Source organism: Rhinatrema bivittatum, chromosome 2, assembly GCF_901001135.1.
Source record: "Rhinatrema bivittatum chromosome 2, aRhiBiv1.1, whole genome shotgun sequence".
In the NCBI taxonomy this organism is placed as follows: domain Eukaryota; kingdom Metazoa; phylum Chordata; class Amphibia; order Gymnophiona; family Rhinatrematidae; genus Rhinatrema; species Rhinatrema bivittatum.
This window is the reverse complement of record NC_042616.1, coordinates 421,308,888-421,326,652: the sequence shown is the minus strand read 5'-3', so window position 1 is coordinate 421,326,652 and position 17,765 is coordinate 421,308,888. Positions and strand designations below refer to the sequence as shown.

The following is a 17,765-nucleotide window of genomic DNA, read 5'->3' as shown; positions in this document are numbered from 1 at the left end:
CACTAGGCTCATGAGCTGCTTATTATTATTTTATTTTTTTTGGCAGCAGCAGCACCAATTTAAACCTAGCCGGCTATGTTTTGAATATAGCCAGTTAAAGCTAAAGTTATCTGGCCACACAAGGCTCGATAACTTTAGACTTAACTGGCAATATTCAAAAGGCAGCAGGCTAGGTTTAAAGCTATCCGGCTGAAGGTAGTTGGATAACGTTAATTGGTGATACTCAGTAGGATGTTTATGCCGCTAAATATCCAAGATAGCTTATCCAGCTAAATTTAGCCGAAAAGTTATCTGTTCTACTTTTTTTGAATATGGGCCTCACTGTTTACTGATCACTTATTCGGGCAGAGAACAGAAGACAGCAGCAGAGCCTGTAAGCCAGCCCTCACTGAACTTATTGAAGAGCATGTGAGGCCCTGCAAGGTGGGAGTGGGCCATTCAGCAAGGCATGTTCTTAATTCACTCATACAAATAGCAGCAGCAGAAACTAAGGAATTTGTCATTGAATTTGTTTTTTGTTTTTTTTGGAGGGGGGGGTGGGGTTTGTGGCAGACTGGTTAAGTTTAGATTTAGCTAAGCAGTTGCTTTGGTATAAGGCCTGGCAAGCCAAAGGCTCTGATGGCTTTCCTCACTTTTAGAAGCGTGTCTCCATACAAAAATGAATGGGCTTCGTGGAGGAGATGGACATAGTTCTCAGCGACATACTCGAACAGCAGGCTCTGAATCTCTGGCTCTGGCTGCGGAGAGAAAGAAAAGTGAGAAAATAAAAGCACACACAAGGAGAGGGAAAAAATACACATGGGGAAAATAAAGCAAACATGGAAAAGTGTTTCCATGGGACTAGGGCGAGAGAGCATACGGGGTTAAAGACAACACTATCTCTGACAGTCATTCATGCATCGAAGGGGTAATATTTTTCTGTTATAAAATTAAAATTGGTATCATTTGTGTGTATTTGATTTGTGCAATTAGGGGTAGATTTTAAAAGAAGCGCATGTCATAAAATCCAGGGTCAGCATGCGCAATGGGGTGCACAATTGTGCACCTTGCGTGTGCCGAGCCGCGCTGCCTTCCCCATTCCCTCCCCCTAACCTGACCTTCCCACCCCTTCCCCTAACCTTCCCCCCCCAGCCCTACTCTATCCCCCCCCAAAATGTTTATCTTACCCCAGGACTTACACGTTTCCCGGGGCTTTACGCACGTCGTGGGCCTTTTTAAAATAGGCCCGGCGTGCGTAGACCGGATTTACGCCCATAACCCTTTTAAAATCCGGCCCTTATTGCTAAAAATACAGGTAAAAAGGGCTGGCTCAGTGGCTCAGTTGCCATGCGGAGGAACCTGGCTTTGATTTCCTGCCTCAAATCTTCCGCTCCCCAGGCCAGCTGAGCGAGAGATGCTGCAGAAGCAGTGCTCACAGCCCTGGGAAGAGAGGGGGAAGGAAGAAAGAGTTCCATCCATCACTCAACTGCGACACCTAATGCGATGTATTTTCTATTCCTAGGATTAACAAAAAAGGAGGAGGTTTATTATTATTAGCACATAAGAAGTTTAAGCTAGAGATGTGAATCGTGTCCTCGATCGTCTTAACGATCGATTTCGGCTGGGAGGGGGAGGGAATCGTATTGTTGCCGTTTGGGTGTTTAAAGTATCGTGAAAATCGTGAGCCGGCACACTAAAACCCCCTAAAACCCACCCCCGACCCTTTAAATTAAATCCCCCACCCTCCCGAACCCCCCCCAAATGCCTTAAATTACCTGGGGGTCCAGCGGCGGTCCGGAACCCCCGCTGAACGACCTCCTGCAGTCGATCTCCTGCCGGCGCCATTTTCCGTACGGAAAACGATTCGCGGCAAGAGATCGTTTTCCGGACCCCCGCTGGACCCCCAGGGACTTTTGGCCAGCTTGGGGGGGGCCTCCTGACCCCCACAAGACTTGCCAAAAGTCCAGCGGGGGTCCGGAACGACCTCCTGCAATCGAATCGTGTTGGTCTATGGCCGCCGCCATTTTGCGCCACCATTTTGCGCAATGGCGCCGGCTGAAGACAACACGATTCAATTGCAGGAGGCCGTTCCGGACTGCTGCCGTTCCCGGACCGCCGCTGGACCCCCAGGTAATTTAAGGCATTTGGGGGGGGTTCGGGAGGGTGGGGGATTTAATTTAAAGGGTCTGGGGTGGGCTTTAGGGGGTTTTAGTGTGCCGGTTTTCCTGCCCTCCCCCTTCCCCCGATTTACGATTTTTTGACGATAAATCGGGGGAATTGGTATTGTATCGTGGCCCTAACGATTTTTGACGATTTAAAATATATCGGACGATATTTTAAATCGTCAAAAAACGATTCACATCCCTAGTTTAAGCTATCTCATCACACTATGAAATAGGATTTTTTAAATAGAGTTCACTTCAAGTTTGTTTAGTATATACACCTCCTGGAGTGTTAGAACTTAACGTTTCACCACTGATGAATGGGTCACCGATATAATAAACCCCAGCATTTCATCATTGATATTAGGGGATTTCAGTCTACATATAAATACTATTCCATCAGGGCCGGTGCAAGGGGATTAGGCGCCCTAGGCGAGCCTTCTCCCTTGCGCCTCCACCACCACCCCCTGGTCTCGGCCCCGACTCCAACCTCATTCTCGATCACGACTGCCGACTGTGTGGTTTTCTGGGTCGCGAGCAGGTTGGGCACTGCTGGCGGCCCACCAAATCTCCACTCCTCTTTGCCGCCGCTTGCAGCCCCATATGGTTCGCACCCAGTGGTGCACCAAGGGTCTCCAGCGCCCGGGGGCTAATGCATTTGTGCGCCTCTCCAGCATCCCCCCCTTAATCCTTCTTGTACTAATGCTTAAGGTCACAGAAAATCAGTGGCATCTCTAAACAGAAGAAATTTATTTTTGGGGGGTGGAGCCAAAATGACATTTCTTCATCACACCCACCTCTGTAGCATGGATCCTGCTTTAAAATTGGTTATAAAAAAAAAGTGTAAATAAAAAAGTCCAAAGGGTCTTCTGTGTAATTTTAAAAAGCTGGCCAGTTTCACACTATAAAATTATTTGATAGCCTCATTCAACTAATTCTGTATGGCTATGAGAGTGAAGTCTGGAATATATAGGAAGAGACAGAAGTCAATATAAATCCTGCACCTCCAGTTCTGTAACTCTGTGCATCCACTGAAATTCCCCCAAACAATGGAGCTTGGATGTTTCCCTTACAGCTCATCATACTAAAAGATAGCAAGTGTTGCTTACCTGTAACAGGTGTTCTCACAGGACAGCAGGATATTAGTCCTCACATATGGGTGACATCACATTATGGAGCCATTTACGGAAAGCTTTTCTGTCAAAGTTCTACAAAGCTTTGACTGACACTGGCACACTGAGTGCACTGAGCATGCTCAGCCTGCAATTATCCCTGTGAGCCACAGGTGTCTCCCTCAGTTTCGTCTTATAGCTAAAAGCGCAAACGAAACTAAAAAAAAAGTAAAAATGTATACAGACCCAACTCTGCGGGGAGGCGGGTGGGTTTCGTGAGGACTAATATCCTGCTGTCCTGTGCGAACACCTGTTACAGGTAAGCAACATTTGCTTTCTCATAGGACAAGCAGGATGGTAGTCCTCACAAATGGGTGAGTACCGAGCTGAGGATGCCCGAGAGTGCACAAAATGCACCCAAGATGTGCGAAAGGCGCAATGACGGGGGTGGAATTTGGAACAGAGGGCATCCTGAAACCCTTAATGGGTCGGTGGAAGGATGTTGGGTAGTTAAACCGAAAAGAATAAGAGTAGACGGACTGCCAAACATGGAGCATGCCGGCTAGTCATATGTAAGCAATAATGAGCTGCGAAGGTATGGAGAGAACTCCAGGTTGCAGCCTGATAAATATGTACAAGCAGCAGCGGCCGAGGGGAAGCTATTAAGGCTGGGACAGACGCAACAGAGTGTGGTTACACACAATGTTGTAGTGAAAAGCCTGCTTGTTGGTAAGAAAAGAGATACAGACTGTCAATTAGGAGGAATAGGTCTATTTGCCCACTGGAACTCGCAGTTTGACTCTTGCAACAGAAGGAAAGAGTTAGGTGGAATTCCTATGGAATGTAGTGCGATCTAGATAGAATGAAAGTGCACTATTGCTGTCCAAGAAGTAGAAAAAAACCCTTTCGCTTTGGTGAGAGAGAGGTGTTGGGGAAAAATGGGCAGAGTATATTCTGAGCAAGGTGAGATGCAACGTCTACCTTAAGAAAGATATGAAGTTGAATACGTAAAACCACTCGGTCACGGAGGAAGGCAGGGTCGGATGAGTATGTAACAAGGTGTGTAACTCACTGACCCTGTTGGCAGAAATGACATTTATGAGAGAAAGAATTTCCCATCTCAAACTGTGAAATGAGAGGAAAGGAAAGGCTCGAATGGAGAATGTATAAGACTTATAAGGATAAGATATAGGTTCCATTCCGTGACTAGTGAAAATAGAGGCGGCTTGATCACTGGATAATCCATGGTAAGCTGACTCAGAAGGGGTTTACCGTTAATCGGGTATCCCCACTCCCAAACGATACACCAATTGGAACAGAGGTGTACCTATGTGGAGGATGTCTGGGGAGCAGAATCCAAGGGAGCAAGAGAAAAGAGTGGTGTAGAAAAAAGAAAAAGGGTAATACCCTTTTGTATGCGTCATATGGTAAATCATGCCATTTTGATTAGTAGGATTTATGTGTGGAAGGGTTTTTGTGACGCTACCAGTACCTGAGAACATCAGTGAGTCTACGATTTGAGACTGACTTGTGAGAAGGCGAATTGGTTACTGGTGTGATAGATTGAGAAGTATGGGAAGCATACTGGTCTCGGTCAGGACGTGGGTCTGAGGAACAGTGAACCCCGTCCCGGTTCAACATTAGAAGAGTGCTGGCTATGAGAGGCAGCAGAAGAAACACATTTTAGAGGCCCTTGATGGAAGAAAGGCGTCTATGGGAACGCATTGGAAACATGTGTAGGGAGTAGAATCTGTGCACCGTATAGTTCGATTCGGACGCAGAGGGCAAGTTCGGTTGACCTCAATGTAGGAAGATTTTTCCCGCTACACATGTAGTCCGAGACCATTCGAGAGGATGGAAACCTACATGGAGAAGGTCTGCTAGTGCGTTCAGTAAATCTCTTAGATAAGTGGCCCGAGGATGCGTGAAGTGAGCAAGGGCCAAGGGTAGAACTGCGCAGCTTCCTTGCAGAGGAGCTAAGAGGTTGTGCGTGCTTGTGTGTTGGAAAGCACATTGTCCCTATGCTGTCTGTCTGTATGCACAAAGATTTGTTGCAGAGGCAGTATTGAAAGGCATAAGTATATAACTCATGGCTACAAGCTCCAGGAAGTTCATGTGAAACTGTGCCTGGAGTGGAATAGACGCATATTGGGCTGAGAAGCTTTTAGGTCAAACTTTACAACCCTGAGTAAATGCGAGCATGAGCAGAATCAGACTAGGTTTTGGTTCTAGATCTGCAATATGGATGAGGGATGAAAGCGGTTGAACAGCTTAGACCCACTGATAATGGAAATTCACTGAATCTAACCCATAGCAGTTTTGAATCTATGAGGAAAGTGCATAGTGAAAAAACCCCATGACCCGACAATGAAGAATTGAGGGGCTGAGGTTATGGAAAATGCGCGCAGGGACATGTAAGAATTTATTAGAATGTCTGCGCGTATGCTGGACAGGAAGGTCATTATGACTGTGGTGTCCAGAACTGTTTTATAAGGGATTTATAACAGTAACAGTAATCTCAGGTAGTAAATGTATAGTGAGTCATGAAGAAGTGAGAGCTCCTTGCGTGGACTGACTGTGGTTATGCAGCTGTCCATGTAAGGAAAAGCGTGAATGATGTTGCACTCCATAGAGAAACAGCAGTCGCCGATAGTGATTCAATGAAATACCCCAGTTGCCGAAGCTGATGCAACCGGCAGAGCTTGGGATTGCAATATTGTTGACTCACCATGAAGCACATAGAAAGATTAGAGGTAATGTACTTACTGCGATATGAAAGCATGGTGACGAGAGATACCATTTTACCTGTGCCTTCTGAAGAAAGTTGGTATTTCTGAGGTCCAGGATGGGTGGAGAGTAACTACTTTCTGTTAAAAGAAAGAATAGTGTAATTAAAACTCCCCAACCCCGCCCCCCCCCCCCTCTGCGCTTTGTAGCGTCTGGGGGAAAGTACCGGGAACCTTGGTACAAAGTGGGGTGGCCGCTCTGATATCTGGCCAGTTGGGAGACCAGAAGGTGTCCAACTGGAGGGGCTGATGTAATCTGGATATCATGTAAGCTCCCACGGGAGCGTGAGCGGTAAAGTCATACCCACATTTCAGTGTGCTGTACAAGGAGACATCGAGACCTGTCATTAGGGTTCGAAGAGTACTTGCACTTGAGGTAGTAGTTGCTGGATCTCGTGTTTAGCAGATCAGCGAATGCATCTGGAACTTTGGTTCTGAATTAGGAACCAGAAGCCAGAGTATTAATCAGTACAGAACCCCGTTGCTGAAAATGAGAGGATGTCTTGATGCAATCCTAAAGAAATGATAGAGAGGTTCTCTTGGTATTGTGGCTGACATAGCTGGCATAGTGATATGTGACACTAATACGGTTCTTGTAAGGTATATGACCTAGAACTTTTCGAACCATGTGGCCCGAATTAGAGAATACATCTCAATGGGAATGCCGCAGAAACGGGTACTTACCATCCGACGTGGATCACCGAAGGACGAGCCAGTGAAGATTGCTGGCTCTGTGGATTTCAGGAGTCATCGAGGGAGTAGACGCCCATCTCAACTCTAATGCCTGGTATGGTGGCGCTGGTATAGAAGAGACAGGCTGAGCGTGGTTGGCGCTACCACCGTAATTAGTGGAGGGTCACAATCCCGCACCAATGTCGGTGGGGCACGCCTCGGGAACAGGGGAGCCATCTTTGGCTCGTGGACCCGGCCCTCATTGCAGCGGCTCGATGTCTCATGATGCCAGTGCAGAATTCTTCGGAACTCGTTCCAATGTTTCTGGAGCACCAAGGACTGCCAATAATGTGCGGAACAGTGTCGATGGCAGTGGTGATGTTGCTCGGCCTGAGCATTATCCAGCATCGAGAAGGATAGCACCGATGTGCTGGATGGCTTCAGTGTGGACGGTCACCGTGTCGGTGACGATGCATGCCATGGTGCTCGGCCCGGTCTTTCCCCAGCACTGAGATGGATGCCCTCGCTGTCATGGATGGCGACTGATGACGGACTGTCAGCATGTCTGCACTGCTCCTGGCACTATGTAGTGTCATAGGCTAATACAGGGCTTTAATAAGACCCCAAAGCATGCAGCACAGTGTTTAGGCAAGGGCATTACGTGGCTATGTCAGTATTGACGGTGTCGATGGGGGCCGAAATGGCCTCAAGGGTATCGTCAAAAATATATATGAAAAAACGTCAATGATCCGGGCAGCAACGATGACAATGACGGAAGCACTGACGGCATCGGCGTAGGTATCTATGAAAAAAATGTGGCATCAAATAATCGAAAAAACATCGTTGGTATCGGAAAAATTATACCAGCATCGACGGAGTCGATGACCGCATCAATAAGAATGTTGAAGACACCGATGGAAGCAATGTGGGCATTGAGAGCATCGATATATGGAGGCGGGCGCTGACGGCATCGGTGGCTTGGCCATGGGCATTGACAGCATGGCCACGGATGTCAACAGTATCGATTGGATCAACTCGGGCACCAATGGTGTCATTGGCATCGATGTCACCGACATGGGCACCGATGGAATCAATGTTGGCATGGATGCCATTGATGGAATTGACATTGGCATCGATGGAATCCACTTTGGCATCGATGGCATCGATGGAATCAACCTGGCATCGATGCCATAGACAATGGCATTGATGGAAATGTCCTGGGCATTGATGACATTGATAAAATAAACAATGGCATCGATGGAAATGACCCTGGCATCGATAGAAGTACCCTGGGCGATGATGGCATCGACCCGGGCATGGATGGCACCGACGACACAAAAGTGTGGGTCGATGGCATCTATCCGAGTGATGATGGCACCGATGAAACCCAAGAAAAAATCAGTGCCATGGATGAAAAACATGGATGGCACTGGTAGAAACAATGCAGGGACCAATGGCATCAGTGTCCCACGGGGGAGGGGAACCGATGGCATCTAAGAATCCAGGACGGTCTGAAGGGGTACCGACGGTAGCGATGGGGGCAGCGACTGCGCGAGGGTACCAAGGAAATTGAAGAACCTGAAATCAACAGGGGCCCTGGCGGCAACGGAAACTGTGGGAGTCCCTGTCCCACTAGCGCTAATAACCAAGCAGAGTGTCACAGAGGGACACTCGCAGGCTATGTGTGGCTAACTGAAAACATAGGGAGAAGGAAGGCCGCAGTCGGTTGGCAGACCAGGGAGGTGACAGGAACCGACTGAAAAAACAGGGCATATTACTCACCAAGCGTCAAATAAACATACACAAAGGAAGACCCGTGCAGGGAAAAATGTTTGTGAAGTAAAAGTTTAAGTGTTTCCGTAAGGAGAAAGTGTTAGAATTTCTCACAGAGCTCCTAACCGCTATGCTTACTGCAGAGCAGAAAAAAGAAGGCTGAGGGAGACACCTGTGGCTCACAGGAATAATTGCAGGCTAAGCATGCTCAATGCACTCAGTGTGCCAGTGTCAGTCAAAGCTTTGTAGAAACTTTGACAGAAAAGTTTTCCGTACAGGGCTCCATCCTGTGATGTCACCCATATGTGAGGACTACCATCCTGCTTGTCCTGTGAGAAATTTTCAAATTCTGGTGTCACCTCACAGTAACAGCAGCACAAACACCTTCCACTGCCAGACACACTGTGAACTAACACAAAACCCCGCAAAAAAGGCACTCAAAATCTATACTGCAATCCCATCGTAACATAACAGTAATAACACCAAGGACTCAAACAACAATAACCCTACCTGTGAAAAAGCAAGGGTAAATATTACACTGGGTCCTAGAAAACCAATACACCACCTACTGAGGAAACAAAACAATCCCAATTGCTATAGATCCCTATACAGACACTACATGCTAGCAGAATCTCTCATCATGATCACATACACAGAGCAGAGACAGACCCTCACCAAATACAGAATACAAAATAAAGGAGCACAAATTAGACAAAAACTGAAATGGAAACCCCAAGAAGTCAGACTCTGTGTATTAACAATGGAAAAACAGAAACACCATTCCTCATAAAACAAATAAAATCAAGAAACATAAAGAATCAGTTATAATAGTAAAACCATACTAATAAAAGAAAAATTTAAAACTACTGATAAATAGAATTTCTATTAATTAAAATCATATACATTTTTTACAATTTCCCAAACACCAATAAAATATTTCCAGCACATATATCAAATATCACCCAATAATTACAACTAATAAGGATTTTAAAAAGCCCCTGCTGTCCATATGTGGGAGCTCTTGATTTCCAGTCACCCTGATATTGTCGAGGATTAGGAGGTTATCCTCTCTCTCGCACACATACTCACATGTCCATTCTTTCTCACACATACACTGTCACATACATACACATTCATGCTCTTATACCCACCATAACATCTCGCTCTCACAGACACTGACACACTCTCAGGCTCTAAGACACTCTCTCCCCCTCCGCACACACCCTCTTACTCCCCTGGATTTTCTCATACACACTCATGCTCTCACTCTCACTGGCTCCCTCACATACACACAAACACACACACCCAGGCAAGCTCCCAATCATTCTCACACAAACACACACACCCAGGCAAGTTCCCAGTCATTCTCACACACACGCATACACACACACTGACCCCCAGGCAGGCTCCCATTCATTTTCATACCACTCCTTTCCCATCTCCCAGGCACGCACACATTCATTCTCACACACACAGATCCCCAGGCAGGCACCAATTCATTCTCACACACACATACACCACACACAGGCAGGCACCTATTCTCACACATACAAACCCCTGGAAGACATCCATTCATTCTCATACAGATACACCCTCAGGCAGGCACCTATGCATTCACACACATACACCCCCAGGCAGACTCCCATTCATACACATGCATACACTAAAAGCCAGACCCCCCTCTCTTTCTTTTTCCAGCAACCTCGGAGCCTCTCTCATTCCTCTGCTGCCACTGTCACTGCTGCCACGTGGCTATTGGGGAGGCGCTGATTGCTGCTACTGGCACCGAAGCCCATTCTGCTGCCTCCTCTGTGCAGGCCCCATGGGCTTCCACTTCCTCCATGCTGATCTCGTCCATTGTGAGATCCGCATAGAGAAAGTGCTACTCTTGCACATTCCCAAAGAATACATGTGCCAATCACTAAAAAGTAATTTTTTTTTTTTTTACCTTTGCTGTCTGATCTTAGTTTTCTAATCGGTTGGTCACAGGCTTTTTTTTTTTTCCACCTTCCCTTTCTTATTTTTTTGCCAATTCCTTTTATATTGTCTTTTTTTTCTATTTCTTTTCTCTCCATCATCTTCTTCCCTCAAACACACATTCAGGTTCTCATTCTCACATGCTTTCTCACTCTCTCTCTCACACACACACACACACACAGGCTCTCACTCTCTCATGCTCTCTCTCATACAATCATTCATACACACAGTCTCTCTCTTGCACATGCTGACTCTCACACACACAGACTCTCTCTCACTCCCACATGCTGTCTTGCTCAAGCACAGGCTCTCACTTACATGCTGTCTCTCCCACACACACAGAGACTCTCAAATACTGTCTTTGCAAACATTCAGGTCCTCACTCCCACACACAGTCTTTCAACTTATCTCATACACACACTTGCAATCTACAGGCCCTCAGCCTCTCTCTTGCCTCTGGGCCTCCTCTTCATGGGTTGCCGCAGGATGGGCTCTGCAGCGGCCCTGATCTTCATGGGTCGCCCGCAATGTGGGATCCGCGGCGGCCCTGCTACTGGGCCTCCTCTTTTTCTCAGCCCGCTGCAACTTGGGATTCACAGAGAACCATAAACGCTGCTCTTCTTCTGCATGCAGCTGATACTCCTCCTCCTTCCTGCCTGTGCTGCTCCGGCAAAGTTTTTCTTCTGGGGCCGCGCAGGCAGGAAGGAGGAGGAGCACTTGCAGGTTTGGATACGACCTTTTTCTTCGGGCTGTGGTGAGATGAGCTCTTTCTTATGTTTCAGTACTGACCAGTACACATAAACAAAAAAGCTTAATAGATAATATAAACAATAAAGCAAAAGAATTCGCTAATTATTTCAATGAGAAAACACAAAATCTAATTAACAACTTAGCCTGTTCTAATCCACAGCCAATTTCCCTGCCCATCAACCCATGCTCTAAATGGAGGTTTTTGATACAGTTTCTTCAATTGAAACTCCCCCTAACCTCCAAACCTTTACTGTACCTCTCCCCTACAGGCAGGCAATTCTGGAACCCTTTGAAAGCACAAATTAGACCTCCGAGACCTCTTCTCCAGGTCCTCCATGCACTCTTCCAGCTTCAGCACGGAATTAGAGAGGCCTGCAATATCTTCCTGGCACAATAGCATCAGCCGCCTGCTCCTCGGCCCGCGATGTCACTTCCTCCACACGCTTCCCTAGATCAGTGACCTCACCCCAAAGCTCAGAAATCATGGAACCGAACTCCGCTTTAATGTGCGCCATATCCTGGCATATTTCAGAAAACCACTATCGGAAGTCGGCCTGTGACGGTATCCCTTCCTCCGACTCTTTGGGGCAGGTTGTGCCCTCCACAGTACCTGACTCGGGTGCATCGGCGGCCTCGTCATCGGCCTCTCCACAGCCGAGGGCATGAGACGACTCCTGGTTCGCGAAGGAAAACTTTTAAAAATCTGGCTTTTTTGTCCATCTGCGACATTTATGTGCTCCAACTCATGCATGCACGCACTGCAGCACAGTCTACAAAGCAGTGCAGTGTCGTGATGGCAAATGATTGCTAATTCAAGTCGGGAGCTCCGCAGATAGGCAGCCATCTCTGGAGATGAAGTCACTTTCTCTCCCCAGCAGCACAGTAATTTTTCACACAGGGCAGCAAAACAACTAGCACCGGCCCTGGTTCCACCTTGAGTTACAGGGGAGTAAACCTTCATACCAGTCCAAATTTTCAGATCCCTCCAAATTTTCAAATGCTTTTGAATAGGTAACAAAGGTTAAATTATACTTACCTGATAATTTACTTTCTTTGAATACTACTAGACCAGTCATTACAAATAGGATTTCCCTCCACCATGGCTGATGAAGACAGAGGACAAACCTCTTTCATTACCTCACTCAGGGGTATAAAGGAGGTGTAGCCCTAACTAAGAACCAGTAGCCTACTGCCAAAGATCTAGAAATCCCCTTTATTCCTTATTCTTGAACATATTCTACGGGGTACTGGGATCCGTTCTGAGTGAGGCACAAATGTAAGATGAGAGAAGGATATAGGCAGCAGAAGGAGGGCGCTTGCCAGTCACACCTCACTTGATGCCCTTAGTCCCCCTAATCCTCCTTGCCCTTGTCTTCCTCAATGGGATGCTAACTGGACTTGCAGTATTCAAAGAAAGTAAATTATCAGGTAAGTATAATTTTACCTTCCTTATCCTGCTAGACCAGTCATTACAAATGGGATATACAAAAGCTTTCCCTTAGCTGGGGTGGATAAAGACAGGGCTGTCTTACCAATCCTTGCCTTGAAGACAGTGCCTGACTCGGCTGTGTAACCAATTTATGGTGTTCAAGAAGGTGCAAGGATGACCATTCCGCTGCCCTGCCAGTTTCTTCCGGTGAGGCTGAGGTGCCTCTGCCCAGGATGAGGCTTGTACCCTTGCTAGAACTTGCTATGCTAATAATAGATAGACCAATGCTATTGCCTCTTAGATTCATCTGGTATGGAGGCCTTAGAGGCCACCTCCTCCTTTTTGTGCACCAAGTATCAAGAACAGCTCATCTATTCTTCTAAAATGTTAGGTATGTCAAGAGAATCTAAAGTATATTTAATAATCATGAGTTTTACATTTTTCCTGACAGCCACCACTGCCAATGTCTGGTCAGGCCTTAGCTTCCCATGGAAGCTGATACTAGCTCAGGTAGAAAGAAGGAACCAGACCTTGAGAAATTCCTAGATAGGGATCTCTGCAGTATTGAGCCTACTGCTCCAGGTTGTGTCTTTGTCAAGCAAATTCCTTCAAGTAAAACCATTGCCGAAATGGCCCTTCATGGATGACTGTTTAAATGATTCAAGAGGCCATCTGCCCAGAGCCTTTAACATCCGAATGATATTCCACTCTATACACAACCCAACCTGTCAGAGGAGATGGGGTATTTTTCTGGAGGCTGCCTTGGAGCTTATAAGCTAAATGCCTAAGTAGGAGTGCGGCATAGTTCCCTGCATTTACCAGGCTGCTGGCATCATTTACTACAAACTTGATGAAGGTTTTGCGGGCTGTTGCTAGGTTGAAAGCCACCCTTAGAACTGGGCAAGATTATCCTATACAAAAACCTTACTGGGCTCTGGTGATACACTCAGATGGAAATATATGTTGGCGAGGTTCCACTAAGACTGAAGACACAGGGAACTCTCCTGGTGTCACCAATAATATTCCCAATCACAGCCTCCATCCAGAAGTGTGGTACGTGTAGGTAACTGTTGATTTTTTGTTTTCCCTACTCTGTGTTGACAGGATGCCAAGACTATTCTCTTCTTGGGGCCTCTGAAGTCTGAGTCCTTGAGGATATCTTCCCCAGGTTGCACCTATTCCTGCCCAGAATACCAAGGCTATTGCCATCTGGGCTGAACCTGGACTGACTGGGACCCCCTTCCACAAATGGAAGCTTGCAGAACCCCTGTCTAAAAGGTCCAATTTAAGGGCTGCCATTAAATTCAAGGTGCTCAAGTGGCAACTCATTTCACCAGGTAGAGCTTAACAAGCATCAGGCACAGTCCAGCCTTCAACCTGCATCCCATGAGATGTAAGGCACTGTGTTTCCAGGAAGAGCTATGGGCTCTCCCTCCACCATCCTTGACCTTCAGTGCTAATCCCCCTTCTACCACAATATTGTTCCTGAGCATGCCTGCGGAGACCAAGCACCTGCTAGGGAGATTGTGAGTATGCTATTCCTCTCTACTTGAGGCAGAAGATAACGTTGCCTAATACTCTTCTCCTCTCTTATTTTGGAATCCATAGCCATGAATACTCTGCTCCTTCCTTGGTGTCTTCTCAGTACCCTGGAAGGAAGGGTTCCTTTCTGCTGAAAAAGTTTTCTTTTGTTGGAGTAAGCGATATCACTCAAGCAACCACTATCCTGGAAATGAAGGCTGCCAGTTCCCTTTTTCTGGGATAGGCATATTATAGTGGAGTCATTGTGTTGCATCCGTCGGTCACAGATGGCTGTGACCGCTCTGCCTCACCTCTTTTTTACCTTTCTCCTCCTCCATGGGTAAGATGGCTGTCTCCGGTGCCGAGTGCTGAAACCCTCAGCGTCTCCAACTCAGCATGGGCATCCCCGTCCGCCATGCTCCTTCCTGTGGCCTCCTAGGGTGCGTGTGCGCACACTGCCTACACTTATCTACACGTCTTGGTGGGAACTTCTGGGGCGTCCCCACCGCATGACGTCAATATCTCCGGGTATTTAAGCCTCCGCTCTGCTCCTAACGAACGAGTTAGCAAGGACTTTGGTTTAGCTACTCTGACCACTTCTAAGCTGGACGCTTAGACTCTTCACTATCCACCGGGGTACCTCGCTCCAGAAGAAGCTCTGGGCACCCGCTCCTCGGGGGCCTCTCGCTTCCAACTACCCTTTGGGGTTTCTACTACTAACTTAGACAACCACTCCTCGGGGGTCTCTCTTTTCATTTCAGGATTATCTGCGCTTCCAGGTACTCGCTCCTCGAGGGCCTACCAGCTCAGAGTATCCTGCACCACGGACCTCGGGTCCCACCTTCATCATCTACCAGGAGGATTCCTGCACTACTCTTCAGTGAGTACCTCTATGGTCCAGCTCTCCATTTCCACCCACCAGGTTCGGCTTATCCCGCTCTGCGGAACACTACCAACCTTGAACATCTGGGAGAGACTTCCTCATCTGAGACTGTTTGAACGTATTGGCAACTTGCTGGACTTCAGTGCCATTGCTTCCTGCACAAGTACCATCTATCTACAGCAGTACAATAAAGCTTTCCATCTCCAGTGTCTGCTCTCTGAGTCTAGCCTATTGCTGTGGTTCCCCATGGGGCTCCTCCCTGTGGGAGGAGTCATCGCCACAGCGACTAAGAGTCCACACCATGCCACAAACCCAACACATTGAGACCTAATGCCAGCTCCTACTCTTCCTCCAGGATGGCCTGCAGACCTGAGGTTTGAGAATCCCCTTAAAGAGGGTTCAGGATTTTCCCTTGGCCTCTTGGCTGCCCCTAGTGGGCGAATGTTAATCTTTAGGAACCAGACCCTAGACTGTGTAGGTCCCTGCACAGCTAGATAAGCTTTGTGCATTAACCTCAAGTTCTGGAGCAAGGGCTCCTGCCGGGGAACCTTATAGCCCTCCTGGGCCTTTTGCGGGAGAAAGGGGGCTTTCCCCAGATATTATCCTGGGGCTGGCCTCTAGCATGCCCTCAAAGAAGAGGGAGATTTCCCTTCCCTTGATGGTCCTGCACTGTTGTGAACCTGCTGTGTCTGCCCTGGATCAGACAAATAGCTCAGCTCTCGATTGCTATTACCTAGCTTGAGGGATCGAATGATACCCTTAAAGATACTCTCCTGGGCTTTCCTTGAAGCAGAAGGTATCTTGCAGGGATGGGCACCTAACTTCTCAATCAGAGCCTTCTCAGCTCCCGTCTGTATTCCAAGAACATTTAACCCTGTGTGCCTGTAACACTGAAGGACTGCGAATTGTACCCTCTCTACTTAAGGACTACTAGGAGTGAGATTGCCAGCTACCACTAAGGGAGTGGCCAGCAGCCCAGCTGCAGCATTCTCTAAAGCAAACCTGCTCTTAGCCTTGCTTTGCAGTAACAATGAAATAGTCTGGCTACCTTCTGATTTTTTTTTTCACTTTCCACTTCAGGATAGTTCTAAGCACTTTTAAGATGTGTAACAGAGTACCTGCGGTCATCACCCAAATTTGTGTGGAGCTATTTATGTCAGTGAGCTCATACATACATACTGCCTTAATTAACTAAGCCTCAGCTGCCAATCAAGGCCAATGTCATAGGTGAAATAGGCACAAATGCAGCAAGAGGCAACCCAAATTGGTAGTGAGGTAATAATGGGAGATTTCAATTACCCCAGTATTGACTGGGTAAATGTAACATCAGGACACGCTAGAGAGATAAAGTTCCTGGATGGAATAAATGGCAGCTTTAATGAGCAATTGGTTCAGGAACCGATGTAAGAGGAAGCTATTTTAGATCTAATTCTCAGTGGAGCACAGGATTTGGTGAGAGAGGTAGCGGTGGTAGGGCTGCTTGGCAATAGTGATCATAACATGTTCAAATTTGAATTAATGACTGGAAGGGTGATAATAAGTAAATCCACAGCTCTAGCACTAAATTTTCAAAAAGGAAACTTTGAGAAAATGAGAAAAACTGGAAAAAACTGAAAGGAGCAGCTACAAAGGTTAAGTGTAAACAGGCAGGGTCCATTGTTAAAAATACCATCTTAAAAGCACAGTCCAGATGTATTCCATGCATTAAGAAAGGTTGAAAAAGGCCAAATGATTGCCGGTATGGTTAAAATGTGAGGTGAAAGAAGCTATTTTATCCAAAAGATATTCCTTCAAATATGGGAAGAAGGATCCATCTGAAGAAAATAGGAAAATGCATAAGCATTGGCAAGTTAAATGTAAAACACTGATAAGACAGACTAAAAGAGAATTTGAAAAGAAGTTGGCCACAGAGGCAAAAACTCATAAAAACTTTTTAAAATATATCCGAAGCAGGAAGCCTGCGAAGGAGTCGGTTGGACTGTTAGATGATCGAGGTTTAAAGGGGCACTTAGGGAAGATAAGGCCATCATGGAAAGACTAAATTAATTCTTTGATTCGGTGTTTACCAAGGAAGATGTTAGGGGGATACCTGCTCTGGAGATGGTTTTGAAGAATGACCATTTAGATCAAATGACCCAAATCACAGTGAACCTGGAAGATGTAGTACGCCAGATTGACAAACTGAAGAGTAGCAAATCACCTAGACCAGATGATATAGACACCAGGGTTCTGAAAGAATTAAAACATGAAAATTTCAGACCTATTACAAGTTGTATCTGAAGACTGGAAGGTGGCCAATGTATCCCTGATATATAAAAATGGCTCCAGAGATGATCCAGGAAACTATAGAAGTCAGGTGAGTCTGTCTTCAGTGCTGGGAAAAATTGTGGAAACTATTATAAAAATAAAATCACAGAATATATAGATAGACATGATTTAAAGGGTACATAGCCAACAAGGATTTACACAACAGTAGTCTTGCCTCACAAATCTGCTATATTTTTTTGAAAGGGTGAATAAACATGTGGATAAAGGCGAACCAGCAGAGTGGTATATTTGGATTTTCAGAAGCATCTGACAAAGTCCCTCATGAAAGGCTTCTAAGATAACAGTCTTGGGATAAGAGATGTCCTTTTATGGATTGCAACTGGTTAAAAGAAAGGAAACAGAGAGTAAGATTAAATGGTCTGTTTTCACAGTGGAAAACGGTAAACAATGGAG

The 17,765-nt window shown here is 46.5% G+C and overlaps 1 protein-coding gene across 1 annotated transcript in view; it reads right to left on the bottom strand.

The window, feature by feature from the left end:
- The window catches only part of FAM227A (family with sequence similarity 227 member A), a 230,846-nt gene that overhangs the window by 146,521 nt on the left and 66,560 nt on the right, over positions 1 to 17,765 (bottom strand). The window contains exon 5 of the mRNA XM_029587120.1: positions 633 to 737. Coding sequence (XP_029442980.1) covers positions 633 to 737 — 105 coding nt within the window. The remainder of the gene's footprint in view (positions 1 to 632; positions 738 to 17,765) is intronic.